The sequence below is a fragment of the Antechinus flavipes genome, chromosome 2 (genome assembly GCF_016432865.1).
Source record: "Antechinus flavipes isolate AdamAnt ecotype Samford, QLD, Australia chromosome 2, AdamAnt_v2, whole genome shotgun sequence".
Lineage (NCBI taxonomy): Eukaryota > Metazoa > Chordata > Mammalia > Dasyuromorphia > Dasyuridae > Antechinus > Antechinus flavipes.
The window spans coordinates 638,993,036-639,013,042 of record NC_067399.1 but is presented as its reverse complement, the minus strand read 5'-3'; the positions used below and the strand labels follow the sequence as shown (position 1 = coordinate 639,013,042).

The 20,007-nt window shown below is 41.3% G+C and overlaps 1 protein-coding gene across 1 annotated transcript in view; it reads left to right on the top strand.

Moving 5' to 3' along the window:
- The first annotated feature begins 2,371 nt into the window (after positions 1-2,371).
- SLC29A3 (solute carrier family 29 member 3) overlaps positions 2,372-20,007 on the top strand; it is a 78,212-nt gene continuing 60,576 nt past the window's right edge. The window contains exons 1-2 of the mRNA XM_051982199.1: positions 2,372-2,452; positions 12,731-13,008. Of these exons, the coding sequence (XP_051838159.1) occupies position 2,452; positions 12,731-13,008 (279 nt within the window). The 5' untranslated portion in view covers positions 2,372-2,451. The remainder of the gene's footprint in view (positions 2,453-12,730; positions 13,009-20,007) is intronic.

Genomic DNA, 20,007 nt, shown 5'->3' with positions numbered 1-20,007 from the left:
GGTAACTTAAGATCAATTTATTGACACATTAATAAGCTTTACAAAGAAATGGTTGGACCTCTTGAAGAGTTTATATTCTGTAGATAAAGAAGTATAATAATCAATAATCAGTGAGTATTTATTAAGTGCCTACTATGTGCCAAGCTATGCTAGATGCTGGAGACACAAGTAAAGTAAATGTAGCAATACCTACTCACATCATCCATGCCTTATCACCCCTTTTGCACAGATCGTGAACTTTGTTGGTTAGAAAAAATAGAGCTAGCTAGTAAGGCCCTCAGAGAAATGAATATTAGCAATGGGACTTTAGAATACAGAGAACCAGAACACTGGAATGGAGCTTAATCCATAGAATTTTAGAGCTTCAGAGTTGGGTAGGAGAGAAGAGGGATCTTAGAATATAGAACACGGAATGTAGGATCTGTAAGGGATCTGGGAACACACACTATACTAGAGCTGGGATCTAGAACATAGAATACCAGAGCAGGAAAGGACTCTAAGGGAATAGGGTGTATGTGTATGGGGCAAAACTTAAACTAGACAACATAGAACATCAGAAAAGAAAGAATTTAGAACATGATGTTTTGGAACCTTAAAACATACAGAACAAAACTGGAAATTAACTTAATCCAAAGGATCTTGGGGAACAGGAGAGGAGGAGTCATGAACCTTAGATAATAGAAAGGACTTTTAGAACCTAGAATCATAAAACACAGTGAGTCAGAGGTGGAAGAAAGGGGATTTTAGAACCTAGTGTGATAGAACACAGTGCATTAGAGGTAGAAGAAAAGGGATTTTAGAACCTAGTGTGATAGAACACCACCTCAGAGGTGGAAGACAAGGGACTCTAGGACTTAGAATGACAGAACACAGCAGCTCAGAGTGGAAAAGAAGGGACCCTAGGACTTAGAGTGACAGAACACAGCAGCTCAGAGTGGAAGACAAGGGACCCTAGAACACAGCAGCTCAGAGTGGAAGACAAGGGACCCTAGAACTTAGAGTGACAGAACACAGCAGCTCAGAGTGGAAGAGAAGGGACCCTAGAACACAGCAGCTCAGAATGGAAGAGCAGGGACCCTAGGACTTAGAGTGACAGAACACAGCAGCTCAGAGTGGAAGAGAAGGGACCCTAGGACACAGCAGCTCAGAGTGGAAGAGAAAGGACCTTAGGACTTAGAGTGACAGAACACAGCAGCTCAGAGTGGAAGACAAGGGACCCTAGAACACAGCAGCTCAGAGTGGAAGAGAAGGGACCCTAGGACACAGCAGCTCAGAGTGGAAGAGAAAGGACCTTAGGACTTAGAGTGACAGAACACAGCAGCTCAGAGTGGAAGACAAGGGACCCTAGAACACAGCAGCTCAGAGTGGAAGAGAAGGGACCCTAGAACACAGCAGCTCAGAGTGGAAGAGAAGGGACCCTAGGACACAGCAGCTCAGAGTAGAAGAGAAAGGACCTTAGGACTTAGAGTGACAGAACACAGCAGCTCAGAGTGGAAGACAAGGGACCCTAGAACACAGCAGCTCAGAGTGAAGAGAAGGGACCCTAGGACACAGCAGCTCAGAGTGGAAGAGAAGGACCCTAGGACTTAGAGTGACAGAACACAGCAGCTCAGAGTGGAAGAGAAGGGACCCTAGGACTTAGAGTGACAGAACACAGCAGCTCAGAGTGGAAGAGAAGGGACCCTAGAACACAGCAGCTCAGAGTGGAAGAGAAGGGACCCTAGAACACAGCAGCTCAGAGTGGAAGAGAAGGGACCCTAGAACACAGCAGCTCAGAGTGGAAGAGAAGGGACCCTAGAACACAGCAGCTCAGAGTGGAAGAGAAGGGACCCTAGAACACAGCAGCTCAGAGTGGAAGAGAAGGGACCCTAGAACACAGCAGCTCAGAGTGGAAGAGAAGAGACCCTAGAACACAGCAGCTCAGAGTGGAAGAGAAGGGACCCTAGAATACAGCAGCTCAGAGTGGAAGAGAAGGGACCCTAGAACACAGCAGCTCAGAGTGGAAGAGAAGAGACCCTAGGACTTAGAGTGACAGAACACAGCAGCTCAGAGTGGAAGAGAAGGAACTCTAGGACTTAGAGCCACAGAACACCACCTCAGAGTGGAAGAGCCCTCCCCTGGAGGGCAGGATTGTACCTTTTTTCTTTGTTATCTCCGGTTCTCAGCTCAGTGTCTGACCCATGCTAGGTGCTTAATGAGTATTTTACAGTTTAGGAAACTGAGGCCCAGAGAGACCCCACAGCGGCTGAGTAGCCCACCGCAGCGCGTCTTGGATTTTCGCCAGTCTGACTGGGCTCCCAAGGGCGGGCCCAGGCTGGGGGCGGGGAGAGTCCGCCCCCGAGTAAGGGAGAGGGAGGAGCCGGGAAGGGCGGGGCGGAGCCCGGGGAGCAGCTCGGTCTCTGAGGCTGCGGCGGCCCCCGGGGAGCAGCGGCGGAGCCCGGAGGAGGCGACAGTGAGTGCTGGGGGGAGCCCGCGCCGCCGCGGCCCCGAGGGGGGGATCGGGCTGGCCCGGCAGGATCGGGTCCGGGGAGCGCGTGGGGTGCGCGGGCTGGGCCCCGGCCCGAATCCGGGCCGTCTGAGCCCTTTGTAGCCCACACCGCTCCCCCCGCGGCCGCTCCTTCCTCCCCGGCCGCTTTCTCTTTCTCTGTGTGGCTCCTGGGCCTCGCTCACACTCTCGCAGCTGGCTCGGCCGGCCTGTAGCTCCCTCCTCTTCCCAGGTTTGTGTGCCCAGCTCTCTCCCGGCAGCTCCCGCCCTCCCCGGGCCTTCCGAACCCCCTCTAGTCCGGTGGCTGCGGGCCGTTTCCCTTTCCCCACTCCGGTGCCCTTTCTGTCTGTCTCCCTCAGCTCCTGGCATCTCCCACCTTCCAGCCTGTGCCCCTCTTCCTCACTCTCCCATCTCTGTTTTTTGTTGTTTTTTTTCTCTTCTCTCTGCATACGGCCATAGTGGACCTCAGTTTTTTGTTGGTTTGTGTTTTTACCCTTTCTTTTCCCACTCAGATTTCTCGATGCTCCTGCGAACCAGCTTTGGGGCTGGGGAGTAAATAAGAAATAGCCCAGGCAGTACTCTTTAGTGGAACCGGGAGCCCACGAATCTGGACTTAAATTTCGGCCCTGCTAATAGCAGCTGTTTTACCTGAAGTTTCCTCACTTTCCTCATCTGTGCTGGATGATATTTAAACTTCCTTCCAGTCTAAAACTAAGATCTTAAGAGGAACTAAACCCGGTCTGTACCGCCCTAGAGGTCTGATTGAAGATAAAGCAGCTCCCTGGATTTAGTGGCTCATAAAGTGAACCTCCCTGTTTCAGAATGGATAATGATAGCTTACCCTGGCTAATAATGCTTGATACCTTCAAAGCTTCCTCACTTGAATTATGCTCACTCTGTGAGGTAGGTAGTTATCTCATGGGGAAACTGAGGCACAGAAAGGGGAAATGATTTGTGGAAAAGGACAGAGCTGGTAAAGTTGCCACTAAAACAAGGTCTTTTGCTTCCAGAGCCTGGATATTACCATGGTAGTACCATTTCTTTGTTCTTTGCCCACATGGATTTCCTCTTCCATAGGTGATAATAAGAGCTAACATTTATATAGCGTAGGTGCCAGGTACTGTGCTAAGCACTTTGCAAATATTAAATCTTTCAGTCCTCACAACAATACAGATGAGGAAACAGACAGATATTATAAATTTTCACTCTTTTGATTCACACGACAATCCTGTGCTGTTATCGCCTCCCTTTTATAGATCAGGAAACCCAGGAAAATATAGCACATTTTAAGACTTTTGATCCCTACAATAATCCTGTGCTATTATATTTCCATTTTACAGATGAGGAAACTGAGACAGATATTACAAATGTTAACCCTTTTGATCCACACAACAACCTTCTGTTTTACAGATGAGAAAACTGAGGCAAACCATTAAATGACTTGCCCAGGGTCACACAACTAATAAGTATCTGAGGTTGGATTTGAATTTTTCCTCGTTCCAGGCCCAGTGCTCTATCCCCCATACCCCTTAGCTGCCACAGTGATGGAAGCCCCATTTGGATTCCATAGCAGGTGACTATACAAATTGGACACAGAACTTGGAGTCTAAATAGAATAATATTCCAAGTGTGTCTATCATTGAATACTATATTATTCAAAAAAAATTTTGGGTACCCTCTTTTTCTGTACCCCTGAGCTATGTGCTGCTGCAGAAAAGGCAGTAGTTTCTGGCCAAAAGGTGAGTGATCAGGATCACTGCTGAATGTCAGACTCATTAGCCCAGAAATAAGGATATAAAATGGCAGAACTGGGAGGAACTTCAGAGACCATCCAAACCATCTTTAGACCCAGAAAGAAACTGAAATCCAGAAGTTAACTAAGTTGAGCTTTAAAACCTACACTTGCAAGTCCTGCCATCTCTCTGAGCCTCAATTTCCTCATGTGTCAAATGGGAATAATAATACCTGCCCTATCTATCTTCAAAAGGCATCAAGGCATCAGAATCAATTGCTATCCCTGGTCTTGCACCCACGCAGGTTCAAGTCCTAACTCTGACACATAATAGCTGTGGTCCTGAACACTCCTAAACTAGAGAGGGAGCTTCCACATTGGGAATTCTCTATGGTGGCAAATCACAGGTCTGCTTTCTCCACTCACCCCATCCTTCTTCAGAAAAAGTAACTAGTGTGCAAAATTGTGAAGCTCAGTGGTATAAACTGTTTTTTTCAAGTTTAAAACACTCTTTAATATCAGGTGGCAGGAGTAACAGTGGTGGCCATGGTGGGGCCAGTAGGAGAAGGAAGGGGCAGAGGTCTCTATTTAAGTTCAGGCCTTTGAACACTGTGGAGAGTGTTCATTCCTCTATATCAGACGCATCAAATTAAGGTAGGAACAGGGCCACTAAATTATACATAAGGATCCTGACAGATCCTCACGATGACCTAGAGAATTACATATTAAGAGGCCATTGGTGGTGCCATAATGTGCAGAGCACGGGCATTGAATCAAGACCTGAGTTCAAATGTGATCTCACTCTTTGTGAGACTGGGCAAATGACTACTATGTTTGCCTCAGTCTCCTCATGTATAAATTGAGCTGGTGAAGGAAATGGCAAACTGCTCCATAACTTTGCCCAAGAAAACCCCAAATGGAGTCATGAAAAGTCAGACACAAATTGAAACTGTTCTATTGTATTTTTATTTTGTTAAATATCTCCCAGTTTGATTTGAATCTCTTTTGGGGTCTTCGAGTGTTTGACACTTCTATCTACATTATTCATACCCTTCAGGAAAGCAAGAGGACACTGGTTTGTAACCATTCTTTGGTAGCCCATCCCTTGCTCCTCGGTTTTGTGGCCAACCTCTGTCTTCTTTCATTTTCCCATCTAGAAGCTGATCAGCTAACTTCTGAAGTCTGGTAAGATTTCATTCTATATTAATGCCTTGGACTGGAAGAGAAACAGAAGAGAGAGAGGAAGAGGGGAGGGAGAGAAGAGAGAGAGGAGAAAGAGAGAGAGGAGAGACAGAAAGAGAGAGATAGAGAGGGAGAAAGGAGAGAGACCGACACTGAGAGAGAGACAGAAAGGGAGAGAGAGAGAATCAGAGAGAAAGAAGAGAAACAGAAGAGAGAGAGGAAGAGGGGAGGGAGAAAGAGAGAGAGGAGAAAGAGGAGAAAGAGAGAGAGGAAGAGAGAAAGAAAGATAGAGAGAGACAGAGAGGGAGAAAGGAGAGAGACCGACATTGAGAGAGAGACAGAGAGAGAAGGAGACAGCGAGAGAGAGAGAGAGAGAGAGAGAGAGGAGGAAGGAGAGGAAGAGAGACAGAGAGAGAGAGAGAGAAAGAGATTATTAATGGTTCATCCTGACTGTAACCCTCCCGACTCCCAACTTTGAGAAAGTTGCTCAACCTTGACAATCCTTTTCTCCACGGTGCCCAAAAATAATTGACAAGAAAGTCATTGAATTCGGTTTGGATGGGGTGTTAGAGTGAGCCTTTCAGGTATCTCCTCATTCTTTCTCCCTGCCCAGAGTGAGTGGTAGAGTGGCTGGGGGAAAGCCATTCCTCTCTTCCCTGCTGTTCCATGTGATTCGGAACTTATCTGCTTAAACATTTTAAAAAGTGAAATCAAAAGTCAGACCATGCTGGCGAGTTTGGAGGAGCGAGATTCTCTGCAAGTTGCAGTTGAGCTTGGAGCGTGTTCAGGCGGGGGAGTTTAAAATAGAAATGCTGACACCAATGCCTCGATGCCTGCAGCTGGACCAGCCTGCTTTGCAGCCATACAGAGTTATATGTTATAGTTATTAGTCTGGCTGGGTCAGATCGCCCCAGTGGGGCCCGCCATTTGTTTCCTGCCATCCCCCCGCTTCTTCTTTAGTGGGTTATCCCACCAGATGAAGACAGCCCCACTTTGTCCAATTTGATGTGAATGTAGATTCAGTCTCATCTGTCCTGGTTTTTCTTGTGATCCTGTTTTGTTTGAGGGAGGAACAAAGAAAGGGACTGATGGGGATCCCAGCTTTAGCTTTATGGAAATATATCTGATTTTTTTTTCAAGCTTTAACAGGGAGATGCTATATAAAGCACAAAAAATAGATGCTCTCTTAGAGCCAAATTCAACACCCAAACAGCCAGACATTGCTTTATTTTGTGTCTAAGACAGCAGGGAGGCTGCTGCCCAGGATGGGAGAGATGGGGAGAGCTCTACTGTCTAGGACGAGATTGGAACTCCAGCGCCATTGTTTCTGTGCAGCTCCAAGACTCTGAAATGCTGTCCACACCCTTTGTGTTCCTTTCCCCAAGAGAAATCTCCCATCATTCCACCCTGGTTGCAGTTCTGCAGCTAGGTGATAAAGGTAGAGATAAAAGAGGGGTCCGAAGCAAGCTGAGCTGAATAAGGCTCTGTTAAATATATTCTATTTCTCTCCAGGGTTCCTAGAGTAGTTCAAGATAGGAATTTTTCCCAAGATAAGGGAAGGGGCCAATTAGACCAGGCTTTATTCAGGTTAGACTGGTTACTTAGGCTTGAGATGGAAACAAAATAAGTCTCTTAAAAGAATGTCTGATTGTTAGCAAAACTTACTTATAGCAGGCAAAGGATATTCAAACAGGGAAAAGACATCCGGCAAGGTTACAGCACTGATTCAGGTGGGCACAGTGTCTCTACCTCTGTGTTCATGACGGTCCACTGTCATGACTCCTGACCTAGGTGCTGGGTGAGTTTTCACATTTTAGATTTTGTTTTTAGGGCACCAGAAGCTGCGTCACCAGTCAGAGCTTCGGATTCCTGGAACTGATTAAATATGGAGAAGGGTTACAATCCTATTAAGGAAAAGCCAGCCTAGTTTATAAGGGAACAGGGTTTTAGGCTATTGCACTTACCAGAGAATAATGTCCACCATTCTTTCTCCTTACACCTAAAGCTTTCCTATCAGGTTTTGGAGGCTTCCCTAAGTAAGAAACCCCTATTTTATTTTATTTAACTCATATAATTTCCTTCCCAAGTTTTACTGTTGCCTTTGGTTTTAACACAAGTCATTCCTCTTGAACCACCTCCCCCCACAACCTACGAAACTTCCTTTTTAACAAAAGAAAAATATAACCAACTAACTAAATATAACCCAACTAACCAATAAAGTGACCTTATCTGACAGTATATATATATCACATACTGTAATCATATTCCTCTACCTCTCTACCAGGAAGGAATACATTTCTTAAAATTTCTTTAGGACCAAAATTGGCCTTGCAGTTAATCATAATTCTTTTTCTTTACACTATTTACATTGTAGACATGGTTCTCTTGATTTTGTTTATCCAAGTCTACATCATTTCTGAACTTCCTTCTGTGCTTCTCTAAATTCCTTATATTTGTTATTTTTCATAGTTAACTTTTTTGAGTAAAGTTATATTCTGTAAATTCATATACTAAACTTTTAAAGAGATATTTTCCAATTGATGGGCACCCACTTATATTCCAGGTTATGATATAGTTGGGTTTTTTTTTTTAAGTTTTTGTTACTGTAAGCATCACAATGTATGTTTGGAACCACAATGCTTCTTTTTCTGTCTTTGATCATCTTGATCTAAATAGCTAGTAGTGAGATCATTGGGCCAAAGGGTATGAAAGGTGATCTTTCTCACACAATTCCAAATTTTGAAACTTTGACTATAATAAAGTATATGACCTATGCGTCATAAACTTCAAAAGCTTCCTAACTCCTTCCGAAAGTCAATTGATCATTCAAACAGTTAAGAAGCATTTATTAAGTGCTTCTGTGCCAGGCACTGTGTTAGGCATGGGTATATGGAGAAAAAAAGGAAATGAGTTTTACCCTCACGGAACTTAGATTCTATAGGGGAGGGGGGCAGCATGGGCATATTTTAGTATTTACAGAACAAAAATAGAGTGATTGTTAGATGGAGACGCCAGCATGAGATCAGGAAAAAGCTTCCTGCAGAAGGAGTCATTTGGCTTCAAGTTGGAGGAAAATGAAGATTTCTAAATAGTGAGTGATAAAGAAGTGCTTTCCAGTTTTGACCCTGAACAGACTGTACAAACACCCAGAGATGGAAAATGGAGTATTATATGTAAGGAATTTATTCAGTGTGATTTTTTAAATTTAAGTTTTTATCGAAAATTTTTTTTATCTCATATCGCCATGAAATCACCAAGTTTCCCTCCCCTCATATCTTCCTCAGGAGTCATCCCATGAAGCAAATTAGTAATTTTTTAGATTAGCAAAATTGATCAATACGTTAAGTATGTCCAAAAACATGTACAATGTAGAAAACCAGTGAACTTCCCACTTCCACAAAGGGATGAATTGGGAGTATCCTCTCATATCTCTTCATTCTAGTCTTATTTGATTTTTATTTTGTTCTATTTCCTTGGAGGTAGCGGGAGGTAACTGGGGTTTAGTGACTTGCCCAGATTCACACTGCTAATAAGTGTCTGAAGCCAAAATTGAGGCTCCTGCAAAGCAAAATGCTATGTTGTGATCTACATTCCATCCCCATAGTTCTCTTTCTGGATGCAAAAGGCTCTCTCCATCACAAATCTATTGGAATTGGCCCACATTGCCTAATTGTTAAAAAGGGCCCTGATCAGAGTTGATCATAATCTTATTGTTGCTGTGGACAAAGTTCTCTCAGTTCTATTCACTTCACTTAGCATCAGTTCATGTAAGTCTCTCCAAGCCTTTCTGAAATCATCTTGCTGATCGTTTCTTATAGAACAGTAATATCCCATAACATTCATGTACCATAACTTATTCAGCCATTCTTCAACTGATGGGCATCCACTATGTTCCTTCTGACTCCAGGGTCCAAACTCTAACCACTGCATTACTAATTTGTCCCTGTTAAATTTACTTTTGATTTTGATTTGTTGGACCATTCTTTTAGTTACTGTGCGCATGTTGTTTTCTTGTCTCTGCTTACTTCATTCTACATCATTTCATGTAGCTCTTTCCATACTTCTCTATTTATTGCATACATCAGTTCCTATAGTATAATAATATTTGATTAAATTCATGTACCACGATTTGTTTAGCCATTCCCCAATTGATAGGCATCTACCTCCACACACACTTAGCTTTCACAAAAGGGTTGCTGTAGATATTTTGAAGTATATTGGGACTTTTTTCTTATCAAGGGTTTCCTTAGGGTATAAGTCCAGTAGTGAGAATTCTGATCAAAAGGATATAGGCATATTGGTCACTTTATTTGCATTATTCCAAATTATTTATCAGAACTGTTGTACCTCTTCATAGCCCCACCAACAATGTGTTAGCATGCTCATCTTCCCATAACCCCTAGAAGAGTGACTGTTGTCATTTTTTGTAAATTCTTTGCCAATATTCAGGTTGTGAAGTGAAGCCTTCAGTTATTTTGATTTGTATTTCTCTTATTATTAGTGATTTGAAGCATTTTTAAAACTGTACTTTTTTTGAGAACTGTTTGTTCATATTCTTTGACCATTGGGGAATCCATTGGGGAATGCCACATACATACATGCATATATGTATATATTGCACATTGTATTTTTTGTTAAAGCTTTTTACTTTCAAAATATACACATAGATAATTTTCAACATTCACCCTTGCAAAACCTTGTGTTCCAAAATTTTTCCCTTTTATCAATTGGAGAATGGCTTGAATTCTTATAAATTTGGGCCGATTCTTTATATATTTTAGAAATGATACCTTTATCAGAATCCTTAGATGTATTTTTTTTCCAGTTTCCTGCTTCCCTTTTAATCTTGGCTGCATTGGTTTTGTTTATATAAAACCTTTTTGATTAATATAATAAAAAATATCCATTTTGTATTTCATAATGTTCTCTACTTCTTCTTTGGCCATAAATTCCTTCTTTCTTCACAGGTATGATCCTTAACATTAAGGTCAAATCCATTTAGAATGTACTATGAAGTATGATATGAGGTGTTTTTATTGTTCAGTAATTTTTCAGTAGTGTCTAATTCTTTGTGACATCATTTGTGATTTTCTTGACAAAGATACTGGAATGGTTTGCCATTCCATTCTCCAGATGATTTCACAGATGGGGAAACTGAGACAAACAGGTTAAGTGACTTACTGAGAGTTACCCAAATAGTAAGTGACTGAGATTAGATTTGAATTCCGGAAGATGAGCCTTCCTGACTCTGGGCTCGATGCTCTGTCCACTGTGCCACCCAGACGCCCTGACATAAGGTCTGGTTCTAATTCTAATTTCTGCCAGATTGCTTTTGCCAAATAGGGAGTTTTTCCCTGGATAATTTATGTTTTCTACTTTGTAAAATATTGGGTTATTGAATTCTATTGTTTTTTAATCTCCCTTATCTAGCCTGTTCCATTGATCTCACTATTCTTTCACCAAAGGCAGATGATTTTGATGACTACTCCTTTATCATATATTGTGAAATCTGGAAGTGCTATTCCTTGTTTGTCCTTGCTTCTTTTTATAATTTCCTTGATATACTAGATCTTTTTTGAAGATGAATTTTGTTATTATTTTATTAAGTTTTGCAAAGTATCCTCTTGGTAATTTGACTAATATATCACTAACAGTATAAATTGATTTTGGTAGTATTGGCATTTTTATTATATTGGCATGCCCTAATCATGAACAATGAATATTCCTTTAGCTATTTAAGTTGTTATTTATTTACTTAAGGATCACTTTGCAATTGAATCTATTAAAGTCTTTTATGTGTTTTGGGAGGCTAATCCTCAGATATTTTACACATCTTATAGTTTTTAGAATGAGATTTCCCTTTCTATTATTGCTTCTTGTGTTTTGTTATTATTACATAGAAATGCCATTGGTTTGTGACTACATTTTATGGTCTACAATGTTGCTAAAGTTCCTAATTGTCTCATTTAGTATCTTTGCTCATTTCTGATAATCATATCCTCAGCAAACGAGGATAATTTTCTCTCTCTCCTTTACTATCTTTATTCCTTTTATTTCTTTCTTGTCATTGCTATTGCTAGCATTTTTATAACTATATCAGATAATAGTGGGAAGAGTGGGCATTGCTTCACTCTTTTATTTATTTAAAAAATGTTCTGGTTGTGTTTGATGTTTGCTTTTGGTTTCAGATAGATGCTTTTTATGATATAAAAACAAATCCCTTTGCCTATCCTTTATGGAGATTTTTTTATGTATAAAAGTTCTGTACTTTGTCAAAGGCTTTTTTTTTTTCTGTGACTATTGAGGTACTTGTTGGTTTTGGATATTTTATTTTTAAATATGATTAATTATGTTTTCTTTATGTTGAAACATCTTTGCATCCCTAGTATAAATCCCACTTCATCATAATGAATGACTTCTTAGATAAATTACTATAGACTGATAGAATTTTATTTAAAAATTTCGACTCAATGTTCATTAATGGTATTGCCTATAATTTTCTTTGTGTTTTATCTTTCTCTGGTTAAATATTAGGATTATGTTTGTTTCATAAAAAGATTCTGATAGGGTACTTTTTTCTCAATTTTTTGGGAGCAGAGAAATTTGTAAAGTCTGAGTACTAAATGTTTTTTAAAAGTTTGATACTTTTCAACAATGAGGTGATACAAGGCAATTCCAATAGATTTGTGATGGAAAAGGCTATCCACATCCTGAGAGAGAACTATGGTGACTAAATGTGGATCAAAGTATAGTATTTTCACTATTGGCGGGGGTTGTTTGCTTGTTATTTTTTTTTTCTTTCTCATGCTTTTTCCACTTTTGATCTGGTTTTTTTGAGGAGGCAGTTTGACAAACATGGAAATATGTTTAGAAGAATTGCACATGTTTAACCTATGTCAGATTGTTTGCTGTCTTGGGGGAAGGGAGAGAGAGAAAAAAAAAATGGAACATAAGGTTTTGCAAAGGTCAATGTTGAAAACTACCTTTGCACATGGCAAAATAAAATACTACTACATTTTTAAAAGAAGTTTGATAGACAAAATCCTTACCATTTCAGGAAGGGGGAAGGTGAGAGAAGAAGAGAGAAAATTTGGAGCTCAAATTGTTCAAAATGATTGTTAAAATTGTTTTTTACATATGATTGGGGAAAAAATATATTTTTTTTAAAGTTTGACAGACTTCTCCTAGAAATCCATCATAGATAGAATTTTTTTTCCTTTGGCAGTTCCTTTATAGCTATTTCTTTTTCTGAGATTGGGTTACTTAAGGTCAATGTGATTCTCCTAGTCTGCTTTTGATTCTGACATAAGCCTTTCTCTGTCTCCTAATAGTGGCCATTGTTTCAGAAGATGGATTTTATCAGAGCTCCAACTCAATGTACAAAACTCCAAACAGCTCTTCACCAGATGAACATTCTCCCTTGCTTGAGGGACAGCCAGAAAGCCATTATAACTCTCCCAAGCCTCATGATCGCTACCATGGGGCCTACATCATCTTTTTCAGCATGGGAATCGGTTCCCTGCTGCCCTGGAACTTCTTTGTCACTGCAAAGGAGTATTGGATGTACAAACTGCAGAACTGCTCTTCCCAGGGAGCCTCGGATATTCAGGTAATATCCTCTTTCTCGGGAAGAGGTGACTGGTGAGCTAGAGAACCTTACCACATTAAGAATTCACAATACAGTTTATCTACAGACATCTTGATTTGGTAAGATAGTTTAGGATCACCGCTATCAACTTGGAAGGGAACAATTCCTCAAGTGGCAGAGCTGGGATCTGAAACCAGGTTTAAGCAAAGGATTGAATTTGAACTTCCACAGTTTTTGCAACTCTGGCCTGGGACTCACTACAAGTGGATTTAAGATTTGGCTTGACCATTTGATAGGAATTCCCCTTTCTTTAGTGTTTTAATATTAAGTTTTCTTCCAAGTGCTTTCCTTCCAATTACCCTGAGAGGTAGTTGGTACAAGTCTTGTTTTTCCCATTTTATAGTTGAAGAAAGTTGAGATTTGGAGAAGTGAAATAACTTGCTGACGATCATATAACTAATAAGTGGGAAGGTCAGCATATGAACAAAGGTTTTCTGACTCCAAAACCAATAGCCTCTCCATTAGAGCCTGTACTTTGTATTTGTGTAACCTTGGACTGTCACTTAAAGTCTTTGGGCCCCATTCTCCTCTGTATGAAATGAAGGTAGGAGATTAGAGTAGATCAGAGGTTTCTAACTCGGTGGGGGTAGGTGGAGGACAGTAAGGAACTACTTTATTTCCACTTGAAATTTTGAAATTGAGGGGGTGGGAGGTGCTGGGGATGAAAAGTCACAAGAAGTAGAAAGAGGAGTTGTATAACAGCAGTCTCTAGCTCTGCTCCTTTTTTAAACTCTTGGACATTGAATTACCTAAGAGCCCTTATCTCCTCTACCCCATGACCAGTGGGGCATTTGAATATTAAATATTCATAAGGATATGATAGTGTTTTTTCAGAATTTCAAGGTCTCTCATGCAGTGAAGCGATTAGGCTTTTTCCATTTGGCTTCAGAAGGCAATACCAGAAAAAAAGGGTGAAAGGGCAGGTGCTGGATCTGGGGTCATAAAGACCCAAATTCAAATTCTGCATCAGATATTTATTAGCTGTGTGTTCCTGGGTAAGTCATGTAATATAACCTCTACCAGCTTCAGTTTTCTTATTGATAAAATGGGTATAACAGTAACTTCTACTTCACAAGGTTGCTATAAGGATCGAGTGAGATGTATAAATGATACATATTAATATATTAAGTGTTCTCAAAACTTAAAGTACTATATACATGTAGCTATTATTATTATTATTATTATTATTATTTAGGTTCAATGCCAGGAAAATCTTTCTAGCAATTCAAATTATTCATAAACGGAATGAGCTGCTCCTAGAGATGGTATGTTCCTCCTCCCTGGAGGTCTCTGAACAGAGATTGGATGACTATTTTTGGAGTATATTGTAGTAAGCCTCCCTCTTGTCTATAGATTGGATTAAATGGCTGCTCAAGTTTCTTCTAGCTCTCAGATTTTGTTTAGAATTTTGTTGGGCTGTGAATTCATCACAATGGGGAAATCTTGGTCTCTCCTAGACAGGGACTGTGCTCTGGGGGTAGCTTTCATACTTGTCCAAAATTCTTAGTGTTTTGTGGGAAGATTTATTATTGTCTTTCAGATCATCTAGAAATTTCCACACTCCTGAACTTACCCTTGGAAGAGCTCCAGCTGGGGTGAGGGAGTGAGAGGTTGAGGTTCATTTTATCAGAATCCAGAGAAATCCCAGATTCTTTCTACTATTCTTCTCCTGGAAAGAAAATCTGGCCCAAGAAATCTTTCTTCTTCTTTCTCCTCCCCTCCCATTCTTCTTCCTCCTCCTCTTCTTCTCCTTCTCCTTCTTCATCTTTTTTTTTCTTCATTTCTTCTCCCTTTTCCTTCCCTTCCTTCTCCTTCATTAACATAGGAAAATTTGAGAAGAAATTCCTTTTTAATGAAGATAAGCGACTTCTTTTATATATATATATATACACACACACACAGGTTACTTGATCTATGTAAAAACACTGTTAAAAGAGTAGGTTCATGGTCTTCACCAGACTGCCAAAGGAGTCCATGACTGAAAAAAAAATTGAGAACCTATGGTAAAGTACCAGACCTGAATTTAGTAAGATAGAATTCTATAAAGGATAAATGTAAGACTTGAAATGGGTTCAAAAAATCAATTTCACAAGTGCTTGATGGGGGAGACATTTTGGGGAAAAAAGCAATTTGTCGTCTTAGAAAGCTGCCTGGGGCCACTAAGAGGATAATTAACTTGCCCAGAGTCATCCAGCTAACTCTCTCAAGAGTAAGACTTGAATTTAAATCTGTCTTCCTGGCTCAGAAGCCTGTGCCCTTCTGTCTCCCCACTTCATTCCTCTCTCTTTCCCCATTACACAGAACAGACCAAGTGAGTGTTCTGTGCACAGCAAAGATGCCCAGGACAAGCCTCTGGTAATCTGTGCCATAGCTAAGCCAGTAGCTCTAGATTGTGGGAAATGGAGTCAAAAGATGAATGAACTATTCTTAGCCTTCATTTTATTTTTGCATTATTAACAGGTGAAGTCCCAAGTGCCCCCTGGTGGTCTGAAGTCGAAATACCTTTTACAGGGAGGGAAACTGAGGTGTTGATGTTGCCTGGGAGGTGGGAGGTGGGTGCATTATCCCACATGACCCTTTTGGGTTTCCATAGAAACTTAGGCTTGACTGAGCTGGTTTATGACTCACTTTAATTTATAAGGCTTTCCAGCTTTCTGTCATCTTGTCCATTATCTATAAATCACATATGGCCCTTTGTGCTTGATCTGGCAGATTTCACAGCTGGCCCACATCTGAAACGCCCCTCCCCTCCATCTCTGGGCTTCACCTGGGGCAGGTGGGATGACCTGGCGTGTGAGGCTCGGGCGCCTGCTTTCAGGAGCTTCCCTCCACCTACTCCCACCCCTCCGGATATCTGGGGATGGGAGGAAGGCTTCCCGGGAACGGGCCTCTTACAAACCGGACATTTGCTCCTGCCGCTCTCCAAGGCTGAACCGTCTCCAGCTCGCAGCATTTAACATTCCCCAGCCCTCCTGTGATGCTTTATAGCTTTTTTCCAAGGGCTGGCAGGTGTGGATGTAGTACCTGCTGCAGCATTGAGCCCCTGGCTTTTGGCATCCGAGATGAGAGACTTGTCACCTCTCGATTCATGGGCCAAGCCTTCTGCAGAAAGCATGCTGCTGCGTCTCCCTGTTTCTCCTGCCATTTTTCTTTACTTAATTCCTCATTGCCGCCACCCTCCCCGCTTCCCTTGCTCTTACCCTCTTCCTGATTTTCCTGTAAGACTCGGCTAATCTGACATCCTCACCTGAAGGCCACTTTTGGTGGAGATGGCAGAGGAGGAGGAGGGTGTCAAATGATTCCTGTCTCCAGTCGCCACCTGCAGCCTGATTAGCTGTGGGTTTTTTTTCCCCCTTGTTTACCCAGAGACGAGTGCTACGTGATGGGGCATACATATTCTTTGGAAATCCAGAGCTGTACAGACAGCATGTCAGCTCAGAGAACCCAGAGCATCACCTGGAAGTCTGCCTAGAGCTCCCTTTCCTCCTGTACCGCTTCCCACTCCTCCTTTCTACCTAGGACCGCTTGTTTTATTGGTTTTAAATGCTTTTATGGAGCAGTCTTGTTCTGCCATTGCTTCCTTAGCCTCTAGAATAAGAATCTCTCTCCAATCTTTTGGTTATTAGGACAAATTTGATGGGTCCAGGGTTAGAACAAAGTAAAGATCGTAGCCCTTGTGGCACCTCACTGTCATACATAACATTCCCCCAAGGACTATTTTAAGTTCTAAGTATTCTGTAAGGGGTCTGCATTAACTCAAAGCATAAGCCCCTATTAGTGTTTTCACTCTTGCTGGCAATTAGTCAAAAGCAAAGGTGCTTAAGGAAATAGCATAATAAAATTTGTAGTAGAACATTCCCCTCATAAATGCTCTCTATTTCACAAACATATACTCCATTAGTAAGGAAAATTTGTATGCATAGGAATCTTACCCAAGGGGCCTGATATCACAGCACGGTCTCAGTAGGCTTGATCTTTTATGGGCACTTGTCTTTGCCAGCATATCTCTGCTGGGAATTGCTCCTTGCTAGTGTATTCTGGTCTAATTTCTTCAGCACCATTCTAGCCACCTCGGTTTTATTTTGCTAAGGTACAGTGGCTAGAGTTGTTGCATGATGAAAGCAGACTGAGAGCTCTTTAATCATAACTATCATACCCAGATAACAAAAATCAGACAGAATTCTTTCTGAGCTAAAAGTAGATTTTTTTTTTGCCTTTTTTTACTCCTGTGTCAGGGCTAGAGATCAAAGATTTGTTGCTGTTGTTGTTACATCTGACTATCTGACTCATGGTTAGCTACTTTTTTATATCCTCAGTCTTTGGAATTTGGGTTAGGACTGAGGGAGACCAGGTGAGTGTTCTCCAACCATTATCCAAATTTCTGCTTTTATTATGCACATGTGTTAGCAGCAAAGACTGAGTTTTTGATGCTGCATTTTAGCCAACGAAAATCTCAGTATCTCTATCAAATTACAATACATAGTGGACTTTTTGTATTTCATGGGGCCTCCCAGCCAGACTCACCCAGTCATTGAAGAAGTGAGTAGAGGATTGGTTGAATTTTTATACAATCTGGTGGATGCAGAGAGAGGAGAGTGTCAGTTCCAAGACTACTGTTGTTTAATGTGATTCACAGGATGATAGATGGTTCACTAGAGAGTGGCTCATTCAGTTTAGTAATTATATTTCCTGGGCTCATTCTGTTTAATGTAAGAAAAAAAGTTATAACATTAGGAAATATTAAAAATGGAATGGGTCATTCCTGGACATAGTAGTGCCCTTCTTGCTAGAGGTCTTCCTGGCTGACCCTTAGGGAGAGGTGTTCTAGATGGAGTTCTTGTTCTTCAAAAGGTTGGACAAAATGGCATTCAAGATCCTTCCAGCTCCAAAATTCTATGTTTCCAGGAAGAGAGCAGTTCTAAAAAGATGTTCAGACTTCAGAAAGGCTCTGGTGAACTATAAATGTGATTCCCTCAGAATAAGAATGAGAATGGACAAATGGCTACATGTCTGGGAAGAAAAATCTGTCTGCCTTAATACCTAGTCATGTTATGGTGGGAGAAAAAAGATCCTGCAACTTGAACACATGACTCAAAAGAGTGACCTTTATCTAGAGCAAAAAATAGAGCCTGATTCGAGGATAAAGAGTCTGACAGGCTGGTAAGAGTCACTCATCACCTGACTGTTTAGTCTAAAAGGAAGAATAAGTGGAAGTAGAATTAATTAAGAGTCATGAAGACCAAAGAGTGTTTTGCCAATACTGAGTTTGATGATTAAATGTTTTCTATTACACTGAGGAACTTCTAAAATGGAATTAAGTGAAGCATGAGGATTTAGGTTAGATTTAAAGCAGAATTTCATAGCAGTTCTTAAACTAAAGATTAGCTTAGATCCCAGTACCTTAGAATCCTATTGGAAAAGATCTCAAATGAATAGGTCAAGAAGGAAATCCAATCTGCAGCCTCCTTAATGACCGTAGGTGTGGCTTACCATGGCTGGGCAGTGAGAAGATTCTCTTTCCCCAGGGGCACTTTTCTTCTCTGCCTTCCCTTTGTCCTTTCCCCTGACGTTGGGCCACCCAGACCCTACTCCAGCTGCTTGACAGCTCACAAGGCTTTGATGAGATGGGAGTCTTTAACCTTATTCCTTCCAGCGGAATGAAGGACCAAGTCTCCTAGGTTCCTCTAAGCCTTACCATCTGCCTTGCTTCCATACCTGCCAGATTTCCAGGGACAATCATCTGAGCTCAGGATGTAACCTGAGGACCCCTGGGCCTTGCTTTGTGCCTTGCCTTTGCACCATTAGAAATTCTAGGCCTTTGCCAAATGCTTGACATTTTCACTTTCTTCAATGTGCTCTTTCTCCCAGTTAAACTTCTTCAGAGCAGGAACTATCATGCATTTTATTTTTGCATACTGAGCTCTTTTAATGTACTCTGCACATAGTAAGAAGTTAATAAATACTTTTTTCATTTATTTCATTTTTCATATTGTTGCTGATTGAAGACTTCCCTAGATGTGGGACTCATTACTCCCACCCACCCTCCAATTCCATTTTGGAATAGCTCTAATTGTTAGGAAGCGTTTCCTCCTACTTATCCCAACAGAAGATTATAATATAATATAGATATTATAATATCTAATCCCTTGGGGACAAGAAAACAAATCTAATCTCTTCCAGGTATCAGCCATTATGCATGGCTGGCCACATTATACACGAAGACCATCTCTAACTCTGCTCTTCTGCATATCTCCTAGTTCCTTCAATCAGGGCCCCTATGCTTTGGTTTGGTCTTCCCTCACCATTCTTTGGAATGTTCTCCAGCTTATCAATCTTCTCCTGAAACTGAATTCTGCCTGCACAAAAAGGGATGAACTAGAAAGCTGCTGCTGTAATCCAATCCTTGAGTGTTTAAATCCATGCCGATAACATTAGGGCCGGTGAAAATGTTGATGGGTTGAGATTTCTTTTAACCTGAATGTCACTGCTGCTGCAGCTCTCCACATCTGTTGATCAAGGAGTTTTCATCTTTCATTTTGCTTTGATTAACTCATCAAGACAGTTCATGCTGTCCTGTCTAATCCATCAGGTGCCTTGGCTGTGAGAAGGAACATTAGGTACCTTCTTTGGGGATAGATGCTCTCCTTTTGGGGGAAGGAAAGCCTGTTTGAAGCTCAGTAAGGACCCACTTGATGGGCAGAAGGAACACTTAAGCCCTTTCTTTTTTCCTTAATTCATTGCATGGGCTCCAGGAAAATGACAAATGGCAACCTAATAGATGCTAAGGATAATTTAGCAACAGGGATGACTGGAAGCAAGAATGAGTAAGAAAGTAAAACCAAATGAAGGAAAATCCCGTCTGATCCTCAGAATGCTGAACTGGTAATCAAGATACTTTGTCTAATTCCTAAGCGATGACATTGTTATGCTGTGTGGCCTTGGATAATGGATCAATCTCTC